This window comes from Triturus cristatus, chromosome 3_2 (assembly GCF_964204655.1).
Source record: "Triturus cristatus chromosome 3_2, aTriCri1.1, whole genome shotgun sequence".
Taxonomy (NCBI): domain Eukaryota; kingdom Metazoa; phylum Chordata; class Amphibia; order Caudata; family Salamandridae; genus Triturus; species Triturus cristatus.
In genome coordinates this window covers 652,780,088-652,800,216 of record NC_140584.1, presented here as the reverse complement: position 1 = coordinate 652,800,216, position 20,129 = coordinate 652,780,088, and the positions used below count along the sequence as shown (strand labels likewise).

Sequence of the window (20,129 nt, the reverse complement as noted above, 5' to 3'; positions counted from 1 at the left end):
GACAGCTCCGACCCTGCATCCAGCAGCCAAGGTAAGATGCATGCAAAATCAATCTGCACTGATCCCCATCCCATGCACACTTCCCCAAATGCACTAAATAACCTCACAAAATGTCATTCCAGTCCAAGTCTTACAGCATACCCAGCAATGCATCATGGGACTTGTAGTACTATGTCTGACAGTGTGTCCATGAGACAAAGGAAATCTAATGCAACATGTGGGTTGGGGATAAGTGAATGATTCAGTGTCAGAGGTTAGCCGATACAAACTATATGAACTTTATTGATTGCTAATTGCAGACAAAGACACAATGTCATGTAGTCCCCTTTACATCCACAGCACAATCCAGGGCACGTGAAGACAGTGCAGAGGGAGAGGAGCCTGCACATCTTGAGGACTCCAGTGACGAGACAGAGCTCATACCAATCCAGCGCAGGAAGCGCACACATGTGCCCCCACTGCCTCCATTTGAGGATGAAATACCGGCCACAGGGGAGGACAGTGACAGGAGAGAGGGGAGTCAGGGTGTGTCACACATGCCCATTCAGGACACACCAAGGCCAAAGATTCGACCACAGGACACACACAGGTCAAGGCCCAGGAACAGCACTGCCACTGAAGCCGAAGAAACCGTTTTTTCTGGCCTGGAACACAGCATGCTGCAGGAACAGCGCCTGCAAAGTAAATCACTCAGGTCAATAAATAGGCAGCTATGCCGTATCCACAAGGATCAGAAAAACATGGGGGAGGGCATCATGGCCATGGCAGGTGCCATCCGTGACCTATGTGACACTCTGAGGCACAACTAAGCCGCCAGTGAGAGGGCTGGCCGACGTGCCAATGCACGCCTTCACAACTATACCAAGGCCGTGAACCGCCTCTGCACCAACACCAGCACTCTCACACGCAGAAGCGTCACAATGCAGGTGGAAATGGCGCACTGCTGCCAGGACATAGCCAGAGGACTAGCACAGGTCACCAGTGCTGTGGAGCAGCTGCAGACGGCCAACGCAGGTGGCAGCGCTCTCATGGCCTCTGGCGAGAGTGAAGACACCTCCAGTAGGAGCAGCAGCACTCCTACATTGCCAGGAGAAAGACGGCGCAGTTCCAGACAGGGTGCAGGACAAGGGAACACCATGGGGGGCACTCAGCCTGGACGCCAAACACCACCAATGCGTCACCGAAGGAGGTGAACTGTGCGGTGACACTTAATGCAAAAAGGGTGAAGTAACCCTACTATGCTGTTTGCACAGTTACTTGTGCCTTACCTGCACTGTGTGCATAACATGTGCTGGGGACAGCTACAATTTTCATTATTGTGAAGTGTGAATAAACACTGCACACATTATCAAGCTTTTTTGTCTCATGTCATCATTGCTCACCTAGAAGTAGTTTTTTGTGATCCCAGTCCGTCTCTGGCTTCCAGCAGCTGCCCCGACTCCTGATGCAGGTCTGCCAGGGGGAGCAGGGCGATCGTCATCCGATGTGTCTGTATCGGTCACATCAATTGTGGTGCCTTTCCTCATTGCCATGTTATGTAGCATTGCACAGCTTGCCACGATTTTACAGAAGGTCTCAGGGCTGTATTGCAGTGCGCCTCCACTTTTAAACAGGCACCGGAAGCGGCTCTTCAGGATTCCAAACGTACGCTCAATGACGCAGCGTGTAGATCTGTGTGCCCTGTTGTAGCTCCTCTCACTTGTATTTGCTGGATCCAGATATGGGGTCAGGATGAAGTCCCGCACTGCATAGGCACTGTCACCTGCAGGGATAGACACAATAGGTAAGTCAATGTCCCCACCCTCCAGTGATGTAGTGGATGTATTGATGTGTGCCATGTATTTACCTAGCAGGTATCCCTCCCCAAACTCTCCAGACCAGCACTCAGACGACTGTGTATTCCACTGTGTCTAAAGATGAAAGAGTCATGTGTACTGCCGGGGTATTTGGGTACAATGTTAGTGATGATATACTGTGCGTTGCACACAATCTGTATATTGAGGGAATGGTAGCATTTCCGGTTTCTGTAGACATATTCAGTTGCTGATGGGGGTGTGATGGCCACATGGGTCCCATCGATGCAGCCAATGACGTGGGGGAAACGTGCAATCTGGTAGAAGTCCAGTTTTGTTTGCTGTAATGCCTGTTGGGTGTTTGGGAAGTATATGTGATGTGGGAGCCTCTGTAGCATTGCATCTAGAAAGGCATGTAAGAAGCGCGAAAGTGCACTCTGTGACACCCCACCAACCTCCGCTATTACCCGTTGAAAACTCCCTGACGCCAGGAGGTGCAGGGAGCACAGGACTGCACATGTGTGGGAATTGTTTGTGTCCTGCGTGTAGGGTGTTCCAAGTAGGGTTTCAGCTCCTCAATCAGGTCCATTATGGTCTGTGGGTGCAGCCTGTACTTGTCATAGATGACCTCTTCAGTGTGCTGGAACAGAGTGATGTGCAGCCTGAAAATACGTTCGTGTCTCATTCTCCTCTGTGCAAGAGCCCGAATAGTATTCAAATGGAGACACTGTTCCTGAAGAGACAAAGGGAGGAAAGAAACGAAAAGGTCTAGGCTAATATTAGGCCCAACTATCTAAGGATAGGGGGGCACTCCTTAGTTTCTCATGTTGCCCTCACACACCCCGAAGGATGTCATGCTTCATCATTGGGCGTTTGCTCCTCGTCGGGCCGGCGCTGCAATGCCCTACGGGTCCCCCGAAGGGTCACTTTAGCGGAGATCTTTTTGAGAAAACGCCGTTTGGTGCATGCGGGTGTGTGGTTTGGGTCCTAATAAAAAAGAGCTGCGTGGTGGTGAAGTGTGTTTGTGAAGTGGTATCCTAAAAATGTCTAAGGGTTACTGAGATAAATTTTAATGTGAATAGCACCCTTGACATAATAAAAGACCCGTAGGTCGGGTGTTACCTTATCGAAAATAATGTATCGATGGGTAACTTATGTGTGGTCAAGCGGTCGACATGTTTCGCGCCCCAACGGTCCAGAAAGGATCCCTGGCGCTTCTTCAGGACCAAAAAAAGAACGTAAAAGTGAGTGTGTTCTAAGGGATACTACCCTCAGTTTACTATCCGGGCGAACACTCCGTAGTAGCACTGCTCTCAGTGTGAGAGTCAGGTCGCACCAGGATAGACAGCCTAGGAGAACAAAGAAAAAAGAAGAGAGGAGAACAACCTACTTATTAAAGACTGTTCACCTTGTCAAGATGTTCAGAAAAAAGAGTGCAGCATCAGAGTATATACAATATATACAACATGGGGATGTCACCTCCGCCCTCGGGTGGTGGCGTAATGGGGTCTCAACGGTAGGCTGACATGTGCCTAGGCCAGGAAAAAAGGGGGGGGCCTGGGAAAGAGACAGTCCGTCGCCGACCGGAGTCACCCATATATGCAGGCACTCACCGTGGTAGAGGTAGAACCAACCGTCCACAAACTCAAGTGGCGTATGCTCTATGGGTCTTTCATAACGATTCTTACTTTGAAATGTTCCAAACACTCACCTAAAGGCACGGAGAAAAGTGCTCCACAGATTAGGGGACGAGCGTACACACCTTCTAGTGCTGTGAACAAAGGAGTAAATAACAGGCAGCTGCTAGTCAGTCCAACTCCTCATGAATACAAGCTGGTCTGGGCGGTCTAGTATGCTGTATTTAAATTAATAAACACTTTCCTGAATGCTCAAAAGAGCGTTGTTTACTCACAGTTTAGCTCCGGCGTGGCCTCTGTAACACCTACCCCAGTCGTCCTCCTACCTGGAATGGAGCCGTAGATAGTTGCGCTATTCTTAAATACTGCCCGAGTTGACTTAATTAGGGCGGGCGCTGTGTCCGGTCTACAAACGGGGAGCAGCTGTGTTCTCGCTTGTGTCTGTCAGCCGCGCATGCGCAGAGTGTGGACAGCTGAGCTTGGCGCCTGCGTGTATCTAGAGAACGTGGTGCCGGCTTACGTCTAGTTGTTGCCATGGTAATGTGTCATTAAAGCACTAAGAGTTATAACTAAACGGCTAAATAGTGCTCCTAAGCTATTTACCAGGTATCGGAAAGACCCATCCAGTGTCAAAAAAAAAAAAGAACGGTAAATGTATACGTGACTCGTCTAATTGTAAGTGTCTCAGGGGGCTCAAGTGAGCTCGAGCGAGATAATGATAGAGTACGTGCGTCTAGGGGGGAACGGGAGAGCCCATCTGGTGTGATAAACGGGCGTTTACAAGTATGGGTGACTCGTATAACTACAAGCGGCTCATGGTACCCTCCACGTGATGTCAATGGTGGACTCGGGGGAGAGTTTATGATAGAATCCATGAGTTCAAGAGGGGGTCAAGGGAGGTTGGGGTAAACGAAGATCAGAGGGGAGTTTAATTCTGTGGCAAGTGGTCCAGAGAAACCTAATCTTGATCCTCTCATATCATAACGATGCTCGTAGAGGAGAGGGGGGGACCCTAGGCATGGATGTTGTGCCGTGGGACCTCATAGTAAGGTAATCATGGATGCAAGTGCTGATTATGTTGTCAGACCCTTATGTTAGGTTATAGTTCAGTCCATGGTATATCGTCGTTCAGGCCAATCTCATTGGTCCGGAGGCGGTGTACCCAGCGTTGTTCTCTACGTAGAAGGGTGTTATTGTTCCAATGTTGATTGTTTTCCAAAATTGTCCACTTGATGTCGTCACATGTATGTCCTTTTTCCATAAAATGATTAGTAAGTCTGGTTGCTGATCTCCCCCGTCGGATCGTGCTTCTGTGTTCGCCTATCCTGAGTTTCACCTGTCTCGTGGTCATCCCCACGTAGCGCAGTGTACAGGGGCAGGTGATCAGGTACACACAGTTTTTTGTGTTGCAATTAGTGTGGTTCCGTTGCTCCCACCTGATTTTGTCCAGCTCCAAGTATGTAGTGTGTTTGGTCATGGGACATACATTGCAGTTGCCACATGGATAGTGGCCTTTGACAGCAGGGAGGGACCATAGGGTGGGTTCCTGCCGTATGGTCTTCACGCGTGGTCTCGTGTTGATCAGTTGGTCCCGTAGGTTGGTTGTCCTCTTGAAAGCAAATCTGGGGCGCCCCAGCGTGAGATTACCTGTATTCAGAATTCTCCAGTTATGGTTCACGATGTTCTTTATTTGGTTAGACAGAGGCGTGAAGGTAGTGACACAGGTGATGGTATTGTCAACTTCCTTTGTCTTTTCTTCCAGGAGTGCCTGGCGGTTGTTGTTCCTGGCTCGTTTGTAAGCACGTTGTATGACCCTGTTTGGGTAATGTCTTTCTTTCAGATTAGATGTTAGGGAGTTAGCTTGAATGTCATATTCCTGGGTGTCACTGCAATTCCTGCGGATCCGCAGGAACTGTCCAAAGGGCAGGTTTTCCCTCAGTGCTTTGGGGTGATGACTGTGAAAATCAAGAAGACTGTTGCAATCAGTCATTTTCTTGTAGATGGTCGTGTTGAGTTTACCCCTCTCGAGGGTGATGAGAAGATCCAGAAAAGGAATCTCCTTAGTACTCTCCGTTTTAGTAAAACGGAGGTGAGGGTTCAGGTTGTTAATCCATGTATAGAATTCTTGGCAGGTCTCCGTACCACCCTTCCATAGGATGAGTACATCATCGATGTAACGTTTCCATGTGATCATGTTCTTTCTGTAGGGGTTATTCGCAGTGAAGATGTTCATAGCCTCAAAATGCGCCATGTACAGCCCTGCTAGGCTCGGCGCGAATGTGCTCCCCATGCTGGTCCCTTGTATCTGATGGTAAATGGTGGTTTTATACATAAAGAAGTTGTTCTTCAGGGCCAGCATGATCAGTTCCGTGATGAAGCTCGCAGGGGTGTTGGTAGGTAATTCTGTTTCGAGTAGGAGTTGTTCCACTACTTCGATTGTTGCATCTTGTGGAATGTTAGTGTATAATGCCTCTACGTCTAGAGTTAGGAGGAGGTCAATGGGCTCAGTATTGTTCTCGTTGATCTCTTGAATCAGGTTCAAGACGTCCCTGGTGTCTTTAAGGTACGCCGGAGTTGCTTGTACCATAGGACGGAGGAAAAAGTCACTGAATTTGCTCAGGGGTTCCAATAGCGAACCTATCCCAGAGACGATAGGTCGTCCTGGTGGTGGAATGATACCCTTGTGTATTTTGGGTAGTAGGTAGAAGTACGGCATCCTGGGGTTCTCGTTGATGAGGAATGCCGCCTCGTGGGCAGTGATCCATCCCTCATTAGTAGCTTCGTTTATCAGGATACGTATCCGTGATAGAAGTCTCTCAGTGGGATCAGTCTCCAACTTCTTGTAGTATTCGGATCTCCCGAGTTGTTTGACACATTCTCTTTCGTAATCCTCTACTGAGAGGATGACAGTGGCTCCTCCCTTATCCGCCGGTTTGATAATGATGGCTTCATCTTCGGTGAGTGAGTGTACTGCCTCACGGAGTTTCTTAGGTAAATTGTTAAAGACATGCCGGCTTCTCAGTTTGTTTGCCTCCTTCAGAACTGCTTTTTCAAACGTCAGTACTTCACTTGGAACCATACCCGCTGATGGAGTGAACTTGGAGGGTGGTCTTAGTCCGGTGTCCTGGCGGTCAGGGGTGGGGTTGTTGTTAAAAAAGGATTTGATACGGATCTTACGGAAGAGTTGTTGTAGTTCCTCATTCATGCGGAAGTTATCCTCCTTGGGGGTGGGCACAAACCCTAAACCCAGTTCCAGGACTGCCTTTTCGTCTGTGTTCAGGAGTCTGTCTGTGAGGTTCACTATCAAGGTCTTGGGAGTGTTGAGCTCCTCGTTATTCTCTGTTGTGTCTCTTGATCTTGCCACTGGACTTGTTTTTGCCCTCTTCTTCTGCCTCTGCCTCGCCCCCTGCCTCTGTTCTGAAAAGGAGGAGGTGCATTGGGGAAGAATGGTTGCTGGTAACCCGGGTGTTGTCCCGGAAAGGCAGGGAACCACATCGGGCCTTGTTGTGGGAAAGGTTGGTGTGCATAGCCGTACATCTGTGGTATCGGGGGTGGAGGGAGTAGGCCCGGTTTGTTGGAGTTCCTCCCCCAACTGCTATTGCTAGAATTACTGTACATCGAACGTCCTGAGTTCGTAGATGTTGTTGAGCCGTCATCTGAGCCAGCATCACTCTCTGATGGTTGATATTCCTCTTTAGTGTATGGGTATATCTTCTCCCTGTCGAATCTTTTTATGTCTTTTTGTAATTTTGACACTTTTTGTTGTAGTAAATAATCTCGGTGGTCAGTCATCTCTGCATTGATTTCCGCTAGGCGGGTTTTGTAGGCTGAAATACTGATCCCAGTTTTCAGTCCATTCTCCGCGATGTTAATCTTGATAATCAATGCTTCGGAGAGACGCCTAGCGGTGCCAATAATCAGAATAAGCCAGTCGCGGGTGCATTTCCATGCGATCTGGCTCCACTCTTTGCGGAAAATTAGATCCTCCAAGAAGATTCTAGGTGCCGTGCGGACAATTAGGCCATTGGGTGCAGCATTTGCCCTCAGGTATTCCGTCATAATTGTGCCATGCATTGCAATCTTGACTTGTAGTTTTTTAAGCGATGCCAGGGAGTTCCAGTCACCTTGTGCCCCCCTATCCTTAGATAGTTGGGCCTAATATTAGCCTAGACCTTTTCGTTTCTTTCCTCCCTTTGTCTCTTCAGGAACAGTGTCTCCATTTGAATACTATAGATATAACTCGGAGCACAGACACTGGACCATAACTAGCTCCCGGTCCCCCCCCCCCTCCTTCTTTTTGTACAGACAAGAGCCCGAATACGCAGCCTCCTGGCTATCACGAACATTGCTGCCATTGTGGTTGGGTCTGTTGCATTGTGGGGTGGTTTAAGTACCTTGCACCAGTTTACCACCTGCATGCAATTGGTTTTAATTGCGATTTCTTATTTTGCGAATTTCATGAAATCGCAATTAGCGACTTTTTCATACATTTGTTAGCGATTTCTTATTTTGCGATATCCTTATTGCGAATTTCGCTAATTAAGAATATCGCAATTTAAGAAATCGCACAAATGTTCGCTATTTTTGAGTTTCACAGCCTAAGAAATCGCTAATTTAGCGATTTCTTAATTTTCACTAGGAATGTGTGTCATACATATGAAATTGCGAAAATTTTGTTGCAAACGCTGTTTTTTGCGATTCGCAGCGTTTGCGACTAAATTTTGGTTTCATACATATGCCCCTAAGCTCTATTTTGAAACAGCTAAGGATCGAAGCACTACTATTGAACATTTTGATAAAATTGCGCTCTGATCTATGTGCCACTGTGAAGCAAGGTGCTTGTGTTAAAATCAGCTATTTTTTATTAGATCATAATGTACTGGGAATTCATGTTTGCCATCCAAGAGTTGATCAAGTTACACCAAAATCCCAAAGAGATTTGTTCAGGCTTTTGCCAAAACGACTGTGTTCAGATGTGCAAAGGAAATAGGCATATATGTTAATGAATGCTACTTTATATGTACTTTTTATTCAGAAAGTCATTTGTCTTGACAATACATTCCATCCCTAATTTTGCCATGGATCTGGTTTTGTTTTTGTTGCGGATAGCTACAAATTGTGAAATCTTGGGTGAGAGGTTTACAGGAAATGTTCAGTGGTGGGTCAGAACCTTACGAATAAGCAGATAATGAATATCTTGCTTGGCTCTGAAAATGTGTAATCTCTGTGTGCATGTTCTAATTTCTCTTGCACTGTCTGTCAATTCCAACTAGCTGGTCAAGTGAATAAACCCAAGTACTAATGATACTGATGTTTCTGGGTGGATAATTTGTCCTTGTTCTCTGTGTGGAAAACAATGTTCAGATCTTCACTGTTTGTTAAGTCAATGCTTGGTGGCTTCTCTTCATAGAATATTTATCTGCATAATAACATAGATATATATTATGGATGTCAGATTAAAGGTGACATAATAACTACTTTATATTATAATGTGATATTTGTGCATTGACTCTTACTTCTAAGTGGTTTATCCACAGCTATTAAGATCCCAATCATTACTCGTCCTTTTTTGCTACTATACAGGCCTTAAAAGAAGACTTCCCTTTAAGTCATGTGATCTCACCTTTCACCAATCAAGAGAGAAGGGAAGGAATGCTTTTGAACCTGTTGATTCCATTTGTGCTCACAGTAGGATCTGGAAGCAAAGGTCTGATTTAGTACTAAAATGAGAAGAGTAAACAAAATGTTTAAATCATTTGCATGCTATATTAGAATTACCTCATACTACTACAGTTAAACCATAGTTGAGAAAATTGAAATTGTGACAGCTACTTAATCATTACATAGACCAATGTTTGAATGCCAATTTCTTTGATATTTGCATAAATGTCAATGTTGAAATTTTCGCTAGAGTCCAATCTACACATCAACACTCAGAGAAATTTCCAGAACATTTGCCAACATTTTAAATCTTTAGATCTCCTGCTTTCAAGAAGCTTTTTTTCTATTTTCTATTTTTGTTGGATGATTTGTTGTTGAAGAGGAAGGGAGGGGATGTTGAAGTGAAAGAATTGCAGCATTTACTAATTGAGACCCAGCTTAATTCTGTGGCTGATGATTTCTAGACCCTTTAAGATGGTGTGAAGAAAGATGAAGGGTTGTGCCCTCTTGATTGATCAACGTTGGTAAGGAATAAATGTCAGACGTTTTGCTGATGTTTATCACGTGCTTTGTTTTTATTTATATTTCCATAGATAAAGTGCAGACAGAGATCGTGAAGAGAGAAGCCGACACGTGTTTCGCTTCCTATTTATTCCTTTGAAAGTAAAGTGCTTAGTCTCTGGGACCGCAGAGAGGAAGCACTTTACTTTCAAAGCAATAGGAAGACTATTTGACATAACGAAGATCTGCCTTGAAAAAGCCCACGGCCAATGGGCCACTAGGGTGAAACACGTGTCGGCTTTTCTCTTCACGATCTCTGTCTGCACTTTATCTATGGAAATATAAATAAAAACCAAGCACGTGATAAACATCAGCAAAACGTCTGACATTTATTCCTTACCAACGTTGATCAATCGAGAGGGCACAACCCTCCATCTTTCTTCACACTCAACTCTACAATGGCTTTTGGGTGTAGCCATTTACGAGGAATGTGCCACAACTAAATTGGGCCCTGACAATTTTAGCACCAAAAGTCCAGAACTTTCCACCCAAACAGTAACCTATACCTTTAAGATGGTGGTTCGATGATGTAACACCATGTATAAAATATTTGATTGATAAAATCGTTTTTACTTTTGTATTAAAAACCAATTGCCTCTAGTATGTGTTGCAGTCAAGAAGTGATAGACAAGCAAACATTTTGAAAATGGATCTTTGAGATAAAGATGCAAAGATTGACGTCTGAAAATATGAGTTTGTTAGAAGCTTTGGGTTATATTTTTTACTGTCTGTATGTATGTCTTTATTTATTTGTTTATATGTGTCTTTTTTCACGAATCTCAGACAGCCCCTGGCTTGAGCAGCCTGAGGTCTTTCTCCTCCTGCAGACCGTGATAAACATTCTGTTGCCCCCTCGCATCATCAGCACTTCCCGCAGTAAGAACTTCATGCTGGAGAGCTCACCAGCACACTGCTCCACGCCTGGTGATACTGGGAAGGACCTGCGCAGGGAAGGGTTAGCTGAGTCCACCAGTCAGGCTGCCTACCTGGGTGAGAAAGAGAGTTTTGGAAAATTCAAGAAAAATAACCCACAATATGTCTACCTGATTGTGAGAAAACGCATGTGCACCCAACAGGAGCAAAAGACGTTCCATCAATATGACACATTGCCTTACACCTCTGACTAGTAATCCCTGGTAAAACATAACGTTGTAGTATGTTAATAAAGTAAGGCTATTCAATTAAAGAAAATTCATTCTGACAGATTGCCAATCCAGTTTGCGGAATTATAATACAAGAATAATTTTCTGTGCCTCTTCAAGTTCATTCAGTGAAAGGAAACAAACAGGCCATAACACTCCGTGCCTCTTCCATCTTTGCTTGTTTCTTGCGTCATTCTGGTATCAATTGTTTGTGGAAATGAGCACAAGAATCACCACTCGTAGCTTAAAGAGTTCTAGATGGAGGAATGGAAGAACATACACAGGTGGTCAATTTGCACTTAATCAGGGAATGCCATGATAAGGTGGAGTTCTGTGACAAAGTTGACTTCTTTGTTACTTTTTTGCCCTATCAGGAGTTAGGCCATTGTACCTTGACAGAAGATCGCGATAGAAATTTGTCAAAGTCATCTAAGAGCACTCTCCAGTTTATACATTCAAATTTTTACTTTTACGATGAGGTCTCCCACTCACCAAGCTGTAATTGATTGTAATGTGATCATTCACGTCATAATGGTGCACTATGAACTCCCTTCAGGTAAGACCTGAGGGGTGTTCATGCATTATGTTTTTCTGTGACTAGGCTTGGCTTACTTTGGACTTAATCCTACATTTTCAGAAATATTTCACACGTGTGCAACAAAAAACGTTATGAATACTTACTGTTTGTTAATATTGCTATGCGCTCCTGTTTTTTTTAAAGGAGCATTCATTGAAATAGAATGTCTCTTACAGTGACAAGTATTAAGGAAATAAAAGTTTAGATTTGAGAAGGGAAAATGGGAGAATACATAAACAGATAGTGAGTTTTAGTTGCAAAATACTGAATTACTCACATGAAAGAGACACTAAAAACAAAATAACTTATTTTTTCACATAATGTCTGCTATAAATGTACACTTCTCTATTAATAACAAGCGAATAATACATATAAAGCTATGGTACTCGTTTGATAAACCTCAGAGGGATGAATAGCTGAGTCCATGGAATGGTCATTGAAGTCATCACCCACTTACAGGTTTCTGCAGGAGATGCTTTAATTCACTGAGGTAGTCTACCCCACATGCAGGGTCATTGGAATTATGTGATTCTGTGGCTGCACTTTTTTCCGCATAATTGTTGATTGGCCACATTTGCCACATAATCCATCATCTACTGCATAATCTGCAGATTTTAACAACATAAATTTAGTTTCCAGCTCAATTGGATCAACAGTTACTAAAAATGTGGCAAAACATCTCATTGAGCAGTGTAAAGCCCTTCGTAAGGGCTGACTGGTCATTTTTCAATTTCTTGTTGCTGTATGTGGGTGTTAAACTGGTACTAATAAGATACAGACTTTACCCAGACAGTGTTAGCATGCATAAAATTTAACATATAATGAAGAAATACCAGAATAGCACAGAATGTGCTGCATTATACAACATATTTTGCCTTTTCTTGCCACATTATTTAGTCAACCCTGCCGCATAATCTGATCCTTGCCTGTCAAATAGCTCCAGTGGCCCTGCCTAAATGATGATTTGTGCAGCATGTTGACATTGCCATAATTTGGCAGTGGGGCCACTAGAGTGAGCAAAATTCGGTCTACAGTTAAGCAATCTTCATTTATCATACAGAATGATTATTAAAAATAATTGAACTATAAATTGGGAACACTGCTGCACTGATATTAGGACATATAAACATTTAAATTGGCTTTCCAAAGGCAAACAATCTCTAGATTCCCTTTTGTCCTGTACTTTTGTTTTAATTGTGTTTGTCTCCTTTGTCCTTTAGCCCTCAAGGTGATCCTGGTGTGCTTCGAGCGGCAGCTGGGTAGTCAGTGGTACAGGCTAAGTCTGCAAGTAAAGGAGATGGCTCTGCGCAAGGTGGGGGGTCTGGCCTTATGGGACTTTGTTGACTTCATTGTTCGCACCCGGATCCCAATATTTGTCCTGCTGCGACCCTTTATCCAGTGTAAGGTGAGACCTCATAATATTGTCATCATCATGCATCCATGAACCATATGTCTAGTACCAGTAATTCGCAAAGAAATTTCCCCTACCTTTATTGTTATGTAAGGTCACTACCACATTTAGGGGTTGCACTAGATTGCCCTGTGCATCTAGAACGAGAACTGCACCTTCTCTTCCAGGGGATCCTCATCAATAGTCATAAGCATTGAATAGTCCCGTCCGCATGCGGAGACCCCGGAGCACACATAATAAATGATATATGTGTGTAAAAAATAATGTACGTAGTACTTTTAACGTATGTAGTGCACATTACTGCAGCCTATAATAGAGGGTAACAATGTCCAGATTACATTGAGTTTTCATTTTATATCACCCAACAATTACCAATATATTTACGTCATAAACAGAAAAAAGACCATAAAATGATTTCACAACCTTTATTTAAAAAGGAAAACGAAAGGGAAAATTAGACATTCTTCGTCCATAGGCTGCATACAAAATATAAAAAGAGAAGAACTGGCACCATGCCTTTAAGACCTCACAGGACCCCTTGTATCCCATCATGCCTCACAGGTGACAGTTAGGTCAGTTCTTTTTTCCGGCTCCTACTGTTAGGATCTGGAGCACTGAGCTCTGCTATTTTTTGGCATTTTGAAAGAATACAGAGTACAGTTTTTCTGACAGGAAATATATATTTTTTTCTGTCATTCATGCCTTCACTCTTTGTGAAGTGGCCCTCTTGTGGAAAAAAGAAGACGCAGACTGATCTTCACCCCGCCTGTATCGTGTGTCTTCCAGAGTCCCATCGTCCAGACTCTTGCCCTCATTGCTAGAAGCTGTCCAGGCAAACCCTGAAGGACACAGAAAAAAAGGTTGCATGGACTCCAGGAGAGAGGAATTACAGGATCTTCAAGTTCAACAGTCCACAGAGGAAAATCTCATGAGAGACATCATGAACAGCGGACCCGATCGTCATTGAAAGGTAGGACTTTGAAATCAGAAAAAATACCTGTTTGTTTACCGTCGATGTTGAAAATGGAATTGAAACATGCTCGACACTCAACGTCAAGGCTCACATCGCTCTCAAGAATTCTGTCAACACCCAAGCCACATCATCACTCGATGTGAGACCTACAATGCCATCGAAACACTCACGAGCTGCAAGATTGCCATTGAGGCCCTCACTGGCTGCAACGCACACAGTGCCGTCAACACCCAGGAAACATCAGCCATTGACGTTGAGACACCTATTGACGTCAAAGGATGCTAGGTGGTCAAAGGATACATGGCATTCATCAACGTCAAGAACACACAGGTCAACGTCAAAACAGCCAGAAAAGTCACAGTCGAAGGTGAAAGCATAGTTTACATCTCGATTGCCATTGACGTCTAGAAATCGTTCGACGTCGTCAGAGGTGCAGCTTTTATCATCTGAATCAGCAGAACCAAGGTCTTGTTCACCAGTTAGACCTCCTTCTGAGACACCAGTGAACCTCTCTTCACATTGACTGGAAAGCATGCACGAGTGGCGAGATCCTGCTCTTTATAGTCTGGACTCAGACTACTTGTGGACGTAATCCTCATCCAGGGTTACCCCACATTCACCATCACCTAAACGTACTCCTCTACCTGCATTCTCGCTGGACTCTCCATCAACACTTTCGGAGAGACGTGTGGCTGTGCCGAGGTCTCAATGATGATCCAAGACTCCTCAAAGGCGTAGATTAAGGTCAAAGTCTGCTAGAACCAGATCTTCCTCCAGATCTAGAAGATCTTGTTGTTCCAGGTGACGGCACAGGAGGCATAGAACCCCATTCCTGGTCCACCACCTCTCAATCCCCAGTGAGGGATTACTCTCCTACCTTAACAAACACACTACCAGCAAGAGTGTCCCTGATAGAGCCACATCAAAACTGAATATTAGGATTCCTGCACCTATAACGTCATCATCAGTAATATTTGAAACTCTACATCATAGAGCAATGTCAAGATCACTATTACCTTTGTTTCCAGGTCTTTTGGAGCCAGCAGTGCAACTTTTCTTGACTCCAACTCCTCTACGAGCAGCTCCATCATGAATTTTCAAAAAATATTAGGCTCCAGACCAGGACCCTTTGTTCCTGAGGACTGATCCACCATCAGATTCAATCATAATAGCCGCTGCATGCAAGACTCTGTGGCCTCTTCCTCATCAGTCCCTCCAGATAAGGACAGCAAGCAAGTAGACTCCATAGGAAAGAAGATGTGTGGAACATCTGCTTATTTCATGAAAGCGGCGATTTCTTCTGTCTTACTGGGAAGATATGATAGGTCGTTGTGGGACTCACTCAGTAGATTGAAGGAAACGGTGCCCAAGGAAGACAGGCAAGACTTACAGAAAGTATTGTATGAAAGTGTGTTGGTATCCAACCAAATAATCAGTTCAGCCACGGACGCTTCAGACCTCACCAAGCATGGATACTTGCATAGCATCTGCGCGAGAAGATCTTCCTGGCTTCGTCTCACAGGCCTGAAACCAGAGGCCCAATACTCCGTTTACTTGAAATTCACTGTTTGGTACTCATGCAGATGAGGAAATGTCCAAAATGAAATCTGAACAGGGCACTCTCAAAGCTTTAGGTTTGGAGAAGAAAAAAGAATTCAGAAGGAGATACAGGCCTTATGATAGGCCGTTTTATAAGCGGAGGGTTCAAATCCCTCACTGGGCTCAACAACAAGTCCGGTCCCATTACCATTCTCGCAGGCCAGCCAGAGGAAGAAGACTCAACGTTTACCTGCCTCCTCTACCAAACCACCTACCAAGCAATGAGTTCTTACTTCTCCCTTCTCCATTACCCGCTTCGGTGGGGGAAAGTATTACCACGCACCAGGAAAAGTGGCACTCAATCACAAGAGGGAAGTGGGTCTTAAATGTTGTTCAAAATGGTTACTCAGATCTCCTCCTCCTGCTGTCCCACCTACAAAAACATCATGTCATCAGCTAGGCCTCTTACAAGAAGAAGTCATGATCTGCTACAAAAAGAGGCCACAGAGGAAGTCCCTCGTCCCCAAAGGGGGTTAGGAATTTACTCTCGCTATTTCCTGGTGAGGAATAAAGGTCAGAGACAAGAATTCAGACCCATTCTGGACTTGAAAGTACTGAACAAATGAATATACAAGGAAACGTTCAGGATGCTTGTTCTTCACCAGATCTATGCCTGGATCCAAACCAATGCCAGTCGTAACATCTCAACCTTCCTTGGTGCCAGGCCAGATGCCGACACTCACGGCGCACACTGGCGGCATCCTCCCCATTGCCATCCCTCGACTCTGACCCGGAGCCGGATGGGCGTCGTCCGACTCCAACAGGAGCCTTGTGTAGCAAATTGCCCCTTTTAACATGGTTAACCCCCACCTTCTGGTGCAGTTTTGACTGAAAGTTTGCTGGGTTCCTGCAAACCAGGTCCCCAACACCAGTGTTTTTTCCCTCAACTGTATGATTGCTCTACAATTGACAAACCCTTTCGGATCCCTTTTAAGTCCCTAGTAAATGGTACCCCTGGTACTTAGAACATTGTACCTAAAGAGGGTCCCTAAGAACTGCAACAAAAAATGTGCCACCCTAAGGGACTCGTCACCAAACTATGCTAAGTGGGATTGCAGCCTGTGTGTCTTGGCACAGAGAAAACCAAAGAGTCGACATGGCACACATCCCTGTGTGCCATGCCTGCCAGCAATACATGTGGTATAGGCAAGTCACCCCTACAGAAGGCCTTACAGCCCCAAGGCAGTGTGCACTGTACCCATGTCAGGGCATATCTGCGAGAGTGGATATGCCTCGGTGACATCTAAATTCACTCTTAAATTTCACCAGTGCACCGGGAAGCCATAACAAGTACAAGGGCTGGACATTCATCATTACGAGTTTCCCAGCTACATGTTGGCATCACCGTACCCCAAGGTGTTTGGTACCAAAAAACCTCATCTTAATAAGCCCACACCCATGCCAGTGCTGGATTTATTGATAAATGCACACGCAGGCCCCTTAAAGGTGCCCCCTGAAAACCTACTGACTACTAGTGTGTTGACTGACTGGTCTCAGTCAGCCAGCCACCACAGACCGGTTTCTGAGCTCCTGAGATGAGAGCCTGCACTGTCAGAGAACAGGAACAAAGCCTGCTCTGGGCAGAAGTGTTCATACCTCCCCCAAGCAGTATAGACATTGCTGGGCGGGAAGCTTCAAAGGCCCTGCTACCTTTGATATGCAACCCAGGCCTCTCTAGATAGTGGAGGAGCCCATGCAACTGTCCTGCCCCCACATTTTGGTGGCAAGACGGGTGCGAAGATTAGTTTGATTAGGAGATGTGCCCACATTCAGCCGGCACCACCCCTAGGGCGGGCCAGCTGATGTGGACACTACTCTTCAGAATCCTCCATCTTGTGTTGGAGAGAATTAGCCTATTTGGGTCAGGGTTATGCCCACAGGAAGTGGTCATATAGAGGATGTAGTCACCCTACAGGTAGGCAGCCCATTGGCTACTACCCAGTAAATTGAGTATTTAGGTGGCCCCCGTGACCCTGAACTTCAGATTCGACAGACCTAAAGACGAAGAGGACAAAGAAGAACTGCTGAACCCAAGAACTGAGTGCCTGCCACAGAGTTTTGGCGTGAACCCATGCCTGCCGCTTCAATACTCGACAATCGAGGTCAACTGTCTAGTCCTGCTGCTGTGTGGACTCCAAGAATACCAGAGGACTACTAACCTTCTCAAACTGCCCAAGAACTCCCTTAGATTAGAAGCGCTACTCCCCTTCAGACCGCAGGGATCGAAACCACAGTGTCTGGTCCACCGACTTGCAGCTCCCCGGCCCAACCAGCGCAGCAAATGACCAGGAAGAGGTACTTGTGCTCTGGATGGTCTGATCTGTAGCCGCACATGTGGAGGCATCAGGACCAACCAGAGCCGTGCTATACCAATCCCTGGGCTACCAAACACGCTGCAACTAAGACATCGAAGAGTCCAGTCAGGACTCGAACTGTAACAGAGCTCAGCAGCTACAAAGGGACATCAAGGCTTCTGAGACCCACTTCGAGAGTGGCCCAACAATCCTGAATTTGCCCCTGCCAGCTATTGGACCCTTATCACAAGGAGCACCTTTACGCACCAGGGTCGGCCAGCCTAACTGCTCTGCACCCAACCTGATTCTCCTGGGTAATGACGAACCAGCTGTGCTCCCTTGTCCCTAAGGCCCTTGCGACCCCAGCCGCTGTTTGGGAGCTCTCTGACCTTCCCGCAAGTCCCTTTGTGCAGTCTGTCTTTAGTGGGCACCCTTCCCCTTAGCGTGCCAGCTACCAACTCCACCAACTCCCTGCTCCCGGCGGAATTCAAGATGCACCCGATGAACTGTTGGACGACCATTGGACCTTGGCTTCCTGCTACTCTAAACCTTTTTCCTCCCATAGGATTGTATGGTGCGTAATTGCACACAACTTTGAAATATGTACTTATCTTTGAAAATTCATAAGAAATACAGTACTTACCATTGAACATAGTTCTTGGTTTGAAAGTATATATAAAAAGAAGTTTTATATTTCTAAATTGGTCTTGTATGGATTCTTTAGATATGTGTCTCATTTATTGACTCTGTGAGTACATCAAATGCTTAGCACTACCCACTGATAAGCATGACTGCACACCCGGGGTACACTACCACAAAAGACTGTGTTAGTATTATCTACTTTAGCATCTGTAAACCAATTGGGGACCAACTGGATTCTCTGCACAGTGTACTTTTTAGTACATTATATAGAGAGCCAGCTTCCTACACCTTGCCTCCTAGATCCAAGCCTGAGCCCTTTATCTGCCCTAGGCCTCGATGAAGACTGGGAGGGGTCGCTGGACCCTTTAGAATACCAGCCCTATGATGAAGAACAAAACATGGACTGGTGTCGGAACTGGGTGAGGCCAGTGGGTTGGATACGTCTTATCTTATTGGATAAGTATCCTACACAATGGTGGTGCGGTGGGTGGCTGAGGTCTTTGACCTTCAGCTACCCTTGGTGGCAGTCAAGACGAACATCTTGACAGAGGTGCCTTAACTGCGAGTCTCCATGTCCGAACCCCTAATCCCGTTCCATGATGCCCACACTGATGTCCTTTTGGGTACCTGGTGTAAACCCAACACAGTGGCTACTGTGAATAGGACTATTGCCCGCCGCCTTTGCCCTGCACATGGGGACCTAAACTTCCTCATGCAACACCCTACCCCTAAGAGCTGGGTGGTCCAACCCTCAACCTCCCAAGGAACTTTCCCTACCTCTCCATCAGATAGGGAATTCAAAAGGCTAGGCTCATTTGGGAAGAAGATGGTTTCTTCCGCCAGCCTTGCATTGCAGTCCATGAACACTGCATGACTTTTGGCCCATTATTCCCACACTCTGTGCAATATGGTTGTGCAGGTGCTGCCACAGGTCCGGGAGGAGGCACAAGCCGTAATCTCCCAAGTTGTCATCGACAGGAGAGATGTAGCAAAGTTCACAATTTAATGTGGACTTGAAACAACCAACTCGCTAGGCAGAGCGATTTCCACAACAGTGGTCCTTAGTCTCCATGCTTGGCCGAGGACAACTTGCTTTTCGGGGGATGTCCAAGCTTCCCTTATGGACATGCCCTTCGATTGCACCCGTCTCGTCAGAGACAAAGTTGATTCTGTGCTCGAGTGCTTAAAGGATTCTTAGGCTACCGACAGGTCCTTGGGCCTCACGGTGGCCCTCTTCCATCTCAATCCACCTTTTGCTCCTTTGGTGACTATGGAAGAGGCTTTCAGCTCTGTCAATTCCCGCCCGGCCACAGCTCTGCGTGGGTGAGGGCGCAGTACCCACAGACCTCGTGGGTCAGGTGGCCAGCGGTCTTGTCAGCCTGCCACCCCCGACTACAACATCCTGCAAGCCCTCCTTGTATGCCCCTTTTCCACCATGGCCACCCAGTTGGCAGCAATATTCACCATCACCTGCCCCACTGTCATTCCATTACATCGGACAGGTGGGTTTTGCAGATTGTCCATAGGGGCCCCTCCCTCCTGTAGGAAAGTACCCCTTTGTGACATGGTCATCTCCACATTGTGTCCTAGTACTGATGCTTTTCGTTTGAAACTGCACTGGGTCCCTGCTAACCAAGCCCCCAGTGCCTGTGCTCTTTCCCTTAAAACAAGGTAAATGTCTAATTGTAACCCAATTGACAAGGGCCTTAGCACCCCTCAAGTCTTTAGTAAATGGTATACCTGGTACCTGGGGCATGGGTACTAAAAAGGGTCTCCCAGTGCTGCAGTATGGATTAGGTCTCCCTAAGGATCCCACACCCAAATTCAATGGAGACTGCC

General features: G+C 45.8%; 1 protein-coding gene across 1 annotated transcript in view; it reads left to right on the top strand.

The window, feature by feature from the left end:
* The window catches only part of UNC80 (unc-80 subunit of NALCN channel complex), a 3,271,126-nt gene that overhangs the window by 2,672,825 nt on the left and 578,172 nt on the right, over positions 1 to 20,129 (top strand). The window contains exons 54-56 of the mRNA XM_085648598.1: positions 9,014 to 9,137; positions 10,436 to 10,642; positions 12,592 to 12,776. Coding sequence (XP_085504724.1) covers positions 9,014 to 9,137; positions 10,436 to 10,642; positions 12,592 to 12,776 — 516 coding nt within the window. The remainder of the gene's footprint in view (positions 1 to 9,013; positions 9,138 to 10,435; positions 10,643 to 12,591; positions 12,777 to 20,129) is intronic.